This window comes from Seriola dumerili, unplaced genomic scaffold (assembly GCF_002260705.1).
Source record: "Seriola dumerili isolate Sdu_G_001 unplaced genomic scaffold, Sdu_1.0 BDQW01000040.1, whole genome shotgun sequence".
Taxonomy (NCBI): Eukaryota; Metazoa; Chordata; class Actinopteri; order Carangiformes; family Carangidae; genus Seriola; species Seriola dumerili.
This window is the reverse complement of record NW_019174295.1, coordinates 4,833,910-4,842,612: the sequence shown is the minus strand read 5'-3', so window position 1 is coordinate 4,842,612 and position 8,703 is coordinate 4,833,910. Positions and strand designations below refer to the sequence as shown.

Here is an 8,703-nt window from a genome sequence, read left to right as displayed (position 1 = left end):
ACATGTATCTAGCCATAAAGGAGCATCCGGCTGACGCGTGGGACACATAGCAGGTGCTCAGAACTTTACAGGTTTATCCTAGTTACAAATGTGTTTGTGTGTGTGTGTGGTGGGGATGTGTGGGTTGTGGTGTGTGTGTGTGTGTTGTGTGTGGTGTGTGTGTTGTTTCTGTGTGTGTGTGTGTGTGTGTGTGTGTGTGTTTTCTTGGATCTCTGGAAACAAAAACCTTTTGTTTCACTTCCAGCAGTTGTGAAAACCTGTTAGTTGAGCTACCTCTGGAAATAAGCTTCATAAAGGAGTTTAAGAGCATTTTTAGGAAAGGAAGTGTGTATGTGATAAACCAGTACAGGAAGATAATATTAACTGGTTTCCAGTACAGTTAACTCCATTAAGAGGGTCAGTATGTTGAAATAAGACAGGATAAAATGACTCTTTTACTTTTAGGACTTACAAACATAAACTTAACTTGGTAAGATGGGGATTTTTTGAGTGAGTGATGTGAACTTGGTGTGTGTCTGTCCACTGGATGCCTGGGTCCCTCCCTGTCATTTGATGCCTGGTTGAGGAATGTAGATCTTGTGCCTGGCTGTGACTCAAGTGATCCCATGCTCATAATATCAGTCACATGATGGCGGCTTCTGTAGAATAAACACACACGAACACACAAACTCACACTCCTACAGTATATCTGCCACTGATAAACCATGCCGTGAGTTAATTTAATTATATGGACTTGAAAGTTGTCTTTACATGAATATGTGTGTGTCTGATGGTTGTCCATCCGTCTCAGGACAGGAGCGGTATGGGAACATGACTCGTGTCTATTACCGGGAGGCGGTGGGAGCACTGGTGGTGTTTGATGTAACAAGGGCCTCCACGTTCGATGCCGTGCTGAAGTGGAAGGATGACCTGGACTCCAAGGTCAGACGACGGCTCCGTGAGCTCCACAAAGTCGACCCACCTGTGGTCTACAACTGATAGAGATGCTTAAACTGAGGCTTTCTCTCTCTCTCTCCTGTCTTTCTGGCCCTTTTTGTAATCGTCTAAAAATCATATTATACCTGCACATGGGCCAACGGTTTAATTTACTCATTTTGTTAAATGTGGTCGGCATAATGTTTTGTATTTGAGTTATGTTGTTGACGTCATTATTAAACAGAATTGATCAAGTTTTATGTCAGATATGTCGACCGTGCTCTCTATTACCTCCTTTACCCTTCACCCTGAACAGTGCAGATATTAGCAAGCTAACGTTAGCTTTGTCAATTGGTTCAGATTAGCTATATTAACAGTTGCACCTGCAGTTAGTGGGTGTAAATATTTAATAAGAATAACGAGGGGTTACATGGGATTTGTAAGGAGGGGGAGCTGGGGAGTTTGGGGGGGTTGGTCATTGCTGAGGTGGTTTGATTGTCAAGAGTAACAATGGCACTGTTTCTGGAAAGAGAAACCAGCTCCTGAGTTTCACAAGCTTTATTTGTAAAATGTCAGGCAAATATTCAGAGTACATTATTTGTGAAACTGTGGGGACATATTAAAAATGAGAACATGCTCAGAACAGTTCTTAGAGGCACAATTGTGTGACAGCTCCAAAGGCCAGGACCCTATAAAAGTACAGGTCTTAATTAAATCTGCCATGCTACTAAAAGGGTATAAGAGGTATCAGAAGTGCTCTAGATGTCAGTGTGCTTTAATCACATTGCCTCCCCTCACACCTTTTTGACACTGGACTTGAGGGGGAATTTCTGTAAAGGTGTAAAGAGAGATGAGAAATGATAATCGTTCAAATACCTTCTCAGCTCAGCACACCTGACCGGCTGCTGCGTGAAAAGAGCATGATGGTCGGATTAAAGGTTTTGAAAACTTACAAAGAAAAAACTGTCAGTTCGGCTCAGACACTATTCAACCATCCACATATAAACTGACAGCATAAAGTGGCTTGATATTTTTATAACAATGTATCAAATGTAATAAACAAACAAACATATGAACAAAAAAGTGACTATGCGAAAGTTGTCATTCATAGTGATGAAGTTTCAGCTCACTGTTTAGCTCTCTGTAACTTTACTGTTTTGTTTTGTTCTCTCCGCTCTCATAATGTTGTTGTTTGCTGCAGCTAAAGCAAATGTTATGTCTATGTTGTGTTCTGCCGGCTCCAAGTTATTGAAGGTTTAACTCTCTGAGACTGAGGATTCGACACACTTAGTTCAGTCACTTTTTATGTGCACATCCGAGTCCATGAATCAAACTGTCATGATGGTTTTTCATAACACCTTCTGAATGTCACATGAGCACACTAGTTCTTTTTGAGCAAACTGACATGTTTATGTTAGAGGACTATTGAATACATACTTTACTTAGAGATAGATAAGATGGTAAATAAGGGTATATTTTACATCAAAATGTTATATAGTAAGCTATATGATGGTACCGTTTGTACAACCGTCATGTAATCTGTTTTTCTTCTTTCCAAAGGTGACTCTGAACCATGGCAGGCCAGTTCCAGCTGTACTCTTGGCCAACAAGTCAGACCAGCTGGGTTCTCAGCAGCCAAAACTCGACTCCTTCTGCAGGGAGAACGGCTTTGTTGGCTGGTTCGAGACCTCTGCAAAGGTACGGGAGGGGAGACGCAGGATGTGTGACTTTATTTTTAATTACTGCTGCAGAGTTAGATCGATGCCATAGATATATTTTCCACTGATCAGTTGATATACAAGAGATTTCTATGCAAATGTAGGCCAGTGATAAAAGGTTGTAGGCCTTGGTTGATTTACCAAAAGACTAAAGACTAAAAGACTAAAGATTAATTTAGAGCTAAATTAAATAGTTCTTGGTCATCTGTCCTGTACACAATTTACACATTCAGATGAACTACATATTTGCTACTCTAAAACAATAGCAAAGCTATTAGAGCAGAAGCCCACTCTGTAGTGCAGATACTTAAAGTTAGAGAGCATTATTTAATGAAACAAACAGGGGAATGTCTGCAGCCTAGTGTGAATTAGCCCTCTGCTTTTTCCTCTCATTCAGAGCCTGTCTAATGAGTTACACACCAGAGTGCAAGTCGGAGATGGTAGTGTAGCTGGTGAATGCAGAAGCTCAGCAGACAGGTCACACAGCTCAGCACACAAAGAATTACAGAGAGTTTAAAACAGTGTGTGACATCGAGGCTTCTCCTTAGTTCGGTGTGTAAAGCCAGAATGAAAAGACAAAGAAGTGTTTTTCATACTCTATATTTTCCATTCTGACGGTGATTATGACAGACAGGAGACACTCTGTGAACATTTGTAGCTTCTGAGGGAGAAAACTGACATTAGGACACAGCAAACAGCACATTCCTGTCTACCTGGCTGTCATAGCATCATCAAAGCAAAGCGAAAGGTTAAGAGAGGGAAGATACAAGCATAGAGCATTCGCTCGCTGCTGTCATGGTATTAAAGGGAGACCTTTGAAAGAGCAAATAACACACAGCACCTCTTATTAAAGAAAAGTAGAATTCTTAAGCAATAAATCACACTGCTGAAACTCAGACATTTGGTCTAACAGCCTGACTGTTGTGCTGCTGTTACAGTGTTTTAACAGGATAGATAAATAACGGTATTTATTTTTATCTCTCAGCCATTTTAATGGTTTTATTACAAAAGTAAAACTAGAATTACTGCTGTGTTTTTGCAGAACATCATGGTGTCACTGTGAAGTTGACCTTTGACCCTCATCATTTCATCCTCTTTGACATTTGTGTTAAATTGTTTCATAATTAGCCAATTAATTTGTGAGGTGTGGCGAAAAACGTGTTTTGTGAGGTTACAGTGACCTTGACCTTTGACCTTTGACCACCAAAGTCTAATCAGTCTCATCCTTGTCCTAGTGAATGTTTGTGCCAAATTTGAAGAAAATCCCTACTTTCACGGCAACCCAACTAATAGATGTCAAGATATTTCACTCTGTCAACCTCATGGTGGCGCTACATGAAAAGTCAGGGGCTCACCAAAGTCAATAGGATTCGACCTCTGAGCGATGTGAATGTGGCAAAGCATTCAATGGCTGTTAATAGACTCCAGTCTGGACCACAGTGGTGGACGGACCGACCAACATCGCCTTTCTCAGAGCAGTGCCATTAGTGCGGCTAAAAAGTGTGTGATCTCTTTACGAGTGTGTGGTTTTTTTTCCCCCTCACAGGAGAACACAAACATCGAGGAGGCAGCACGCTGCTTGGTAGAGCACATCCTGAACAATGAGGAGAGCCCGGTGGTAGAACGAGACCCCGGCTCCCTCGTCCTGTCTGGATACTCTAACACCGCAAAGGATCATCTCAACTGCTCGTCATGTGTGAAATGGTGACTCTTTACAGACCAGTCGCAGACAACCAAGGAGTTAACACCTGTGAGGCCTCGGCCACAGAGATAAGTTTGGCTCAGGGACTGATTGTTAAAAAGAAGGTGCGCATGTGCTGTGTTCACACTGCAGGCCAATATGATACCTGGCACACAAAATAGAGTTTTAATGACGTTTCAGACATGATTCTTGCAGATTCTTAAAAATTTGTATGTTTTGTTTGTAATTTATGGTAAAAGAAAAGTCTGAAATTCCTTAAATTCTTGGAAGATATGCATTAAATGTGATATGTGTCAGATGTGTGGCAACTTCTTAGTTTTATAGTTGTAGATAAAAACTAATAACACAGGTTCAGTCGTTGTTTCTTTTCTGCCATGGACTTTGTACAGACTTATTTTTTCTGGAAAAAGTATTAAAAATATCTTGTTGTTACAATTGCACAAGAAAAAATGGTACTCACAGTATTTAATATGTACAGTTTCTGCATGATTCTCTTTGCTTGCTTTGAACATATCTGACACTGTGACCTTGACATTTGGCTGAACTACCAGCTCCCAGTGGTATGGGTTTTCTCACTCTTACATAACGTGGAAAAAATCCAAATTTTGGCATTTTTCTCTGCAGTGTGGACACAGACATAAAAAACATTAAGCCTTCTCACATTCTTTGCACTTTTCTTCAGCCCACTTTCATGCCATCTCTATTAAGTCAAAGGATGTGAGGGAGAGAAATGAAATCTTTAAAAAATCTGAACGCAGATGAAACTGCAGTTCTGAAGATGTCTCTTGAATCTGCATATTGTGGAGCTAATGTAAGTGCGCCTACATTAAAAACATCTTCAATTGCATTTGAGTTTAGCTGAGTGTGAGGGAACTGACTGTACCACAAGCTGTCAAAGGCCTGAGAGCCATTTTCTATTAGTTTCATCAAAACTGAAACAGTGTCTCTGTCCACACAGTCCCCACATTTGAGTGTGACCTGTCACAGATTTCACAAATTACCTCTGCAGAATCAGTTTACCGGTTCAAAATGAAGGATTACATTGCAATTTGACCAGATTTGTCTGCTCATTCTTGACCTTTGAAACAGTTTGACAAAAAAAAGTACACAGATATACAGCATAACAATTGGTTATCATGGTCACATGAAAACTACTGAGCAAACCACCTGGTGAGAAGACCACAATATGCAGCTGAAATCTCAGGAAAAAAAAGCTGGAAAGTGGACCACAGGATCCTTTTCTTTGACAAACAGAGGCTTCAGAAATGATTTAGACACCTTCACTTGTAGCACAGTGTATTATGTTATGGAATTAATTTAAAATGGATAAAATTGATTTAAAAAAAATAAAATCTACACTCAGTAACACTAACCAAAGTGAAAACATGCTTTTATAAAGTGACTGATAGACTTTCCAAGAAGAAATGTTAACAAATGACAACTAAGAGACATAAAACCACCATGAAGAGACGCAAAACAACTGCAAAGACACACAAAATGACTACAAAGAGACAAAATGTCCCCAAAGAGACAAAAGAATCAAGGCTTGAAATATGAGTCTTGGCACATTTTTACTAATTTTACAAATGTGCCCCCCTTCTCTGAGTCTTTGTCCCAGTCTGCAGATTGTCTCCCCTCAATCTTCAGAGACAGTCGTCATGGTGAGTTTGTCAAATTGTGATTAATATCGCGTGGTTTTTTTGCTCTTCTGGGAGACAAGGTTTAACTGGTTCTACTTAGTCTAAGCTGGGCATGAAATGAACAAATGTATGTTGTCTAGTGACTTGTTGAGTTTGTGTTGACTTGTGTCCGACAGTTTACTAGTCTCCTATCTGTCATTACAGAGGTCATAGCCTACTATCCATCTGCTGAACAGTACAGCCTTACTTCATTGCAAATGTGATGTAAGAGGAATCCTTTTGTGTAACATTAATGCTCAGCATCTGAAGGATGCATTCTATGTATTGATAACTGGACTTTTCATATATAAAGACATTTTCTTTCACACTGGATCAACAACTGACGGACTGGAAAATCTGTTCTTGCATGCTACAGAGAAAAACACACAAGAATCCTCTGAGGGCAGAAATAAACATAAATGTTTTAGAGATAATGGAGGGGAGGCAATTTAGCAGATATGTCCATTAAATGGACTGTTTAATTAGTTGATAAAACCTAAAGGCTATAAGTGAATTGAAAATTTCTTTAATTAGGAATAGCAGTGGTGAAGTGTAAACCGCTTTATGAAGTCTGTGGTTCTTCTAGCACTACTCTGTCTTTTTCCACGATGTAGCATTATGCATGTATGTATGGTTTCTCTCCGTGATGCCCATTTTTATTCCAAAATTAACATAAACATCCTGAAAAGGTGAATATTTTACTCTAGATATGAATAACTTGACTCGCTGTCAAACTGTTGGCTCTATTGTTGGTACGAGATGTTCTAAAAACCCTAAAATCAATGTCTTTCCAGTCAAAAACATGATATACGCTACTCTTTTCTGCACAGCAAGGACAGAACAGCCTTTGTTGAGTCTGCCTCGAGTGTTGTTTGATATTCCATGTTTTCAAATTAGGCATCTGCTTTATATTTTACTACACTGCCTTTGATGTGTAATAGCCTGGCCTTGTAATGCAACACATTTGTAACTGCGTTCTCTGTGGACCAGACTACATGCAATAAAAAAATAAATAAAAAAAATAATCTGTGATGCCATGTACACTGCACCATATATCTTCAGCAGCTTCCACTCAGCTTCTCTGCATGGATCAAAAGACATGTCACATCCACTCAGCTCAAATCAACACGTGTCACCCGAAAAAATACTGAAATCATGTGATTCACAAGGCGAGCAAGAGGGCTGAGACAATTCATCAATCGATCTGCGCTCATTTTTATAATCCTCCCTTGCTCTGACAAAATAAAACTTCTGGAAATGTCACCCTGGGCTTTAGGAAATGGTGATAGACATTTTTCAGTGTTTTTTTGTTTTTTTTAACTGACCAAACAAGTAATAGAAAAAATAATCAGCAGATCGATCATCAATACTATAAAATAATCGGTCCTTGACAGCAATATCTCCTGCTGTTACATATACTTAAAAAAGCAACTTACCTCTGAGGGATATTGGACATATGTCCCAAAAATATGCCAAATAAAGAGCAGTGAAATCAATATTAATACACTACTGAGTAACAGAGCTGTAGCCAAAGTCCCTGCAGGGACTAGCTTTAGTTATGTGAGTATTTTTGTGTGTTTAGGGAGAACATTTAGACTTATACTGGGAAAGTTGGTGGAACTAAATTAATCAAACTGGAACATTCCTGGGAAATTATTGAGGTTATAAGAAATGTCAACAAACTGTGACCATCACAGGAATGATAAAGGCTTGTTGGGGGGGGGGTTACAGTCACATTGACGTAGGAATGTTGTGATGTAATTAAGAAAAACATAATATTACTACTGTAAAATCATAAAGATAACCATAAAATAGACCACAACAGGGATATTTTCTGTCATTATAGATAGACAGTAGGAATCCTGTTGAAACAAGCATCACACAAACATGTTGTGTTGATAACATCATGGATTTTCCTCCCTATGTGTCTACATTTCATTGGACAGCAGGTAATCAGGGAGAGTTTGCACATCACACTCCGGAGCCTTACACACACATGCACCGAGGTGATGAACCAGCTGATGCCTTGCAAACCCGGGGCAGCCTTCTGCTTTAAGATGCCCTCCCCGGACCCGAGAAGTGGCCCAATCGCCCTCCTTTCTCAGTCACCTGATTCATGTACTGCCATTTTACACACAAGTTTGACTGACAGGGGGGAAAAAAATCGGAATTGGCCTATCGGCAACCTGAACACAGAAATACACCCTTTTGTGAGAAGATTAAAAAAGACAGGCGATATAAAATAAAAGCGGCTGAGGTTAGATGCAACCAGCGCGGGGTGCTGTGTGGATCAAAAGAGGTGTTTGCGGTCGGAGCTCTGCATAGATTCAGAGGAGAAACCGGGTGAAGAAGAGGAGAAAAAAAAAGGGGGAAAGGACAATGCTGTTTTATATCGTCTTTGAAAAATGAGTCTTCGGTTATAGGGGATGCCGCATAGATTTGATACTAATCACCGGTAGTCTTTCGATTATTTCGGATTCAGCTCTCGTAAAGGCGCATCCCGCCGGCATCTCAGCGTTGTCAGCGGCTATTTCAGGGATACATTGCAGCTCACTGTACATTGTCTTATATTATTTTACTGTGCTGCTTTTTGATGCAGGCCGCGCTAATTATACATTGATTTTTTTCCCAGCTTTTTTATATATATATATAGCCTATATATATATATATATATATAAATATAGAGGTT

At 39.7% G+C, this 8,703-nt stretch overlaps 1 protein-coding gene across 1 annotated transcript in view; it reads left to right on the top strand.

Moving 5' to 3' along the window:
• The window catches only part of LOC111217183 (ras-related protein Rab-32-like), an 18,768-nt gene extending 14,426 nt beyond the window's left edge, over positions 1 to 4,342 (top strand). The window contains exons 2-4 of the mRNA XM_022738945.1: positions 791 to 921; positions 2,476 to 2,613; positions 4,180 to 4,342. Coding sequence (XP_022594666.1) covers positions 791 to 921; positions 2,476 to 2,613; positions 4,180 to 4,341 — 431 coding nt within the window. The 3' untranslated portion in view covers position 4,342. The remainder of the gene's footprint in view (positions 1 to 790; positions 922 to 2,475; positions 2,614 to 4,179) is intronic.
• The last annotated feature ends 4,361 nt before the right edge of the window (positions 4,343 to 8,703 follow it).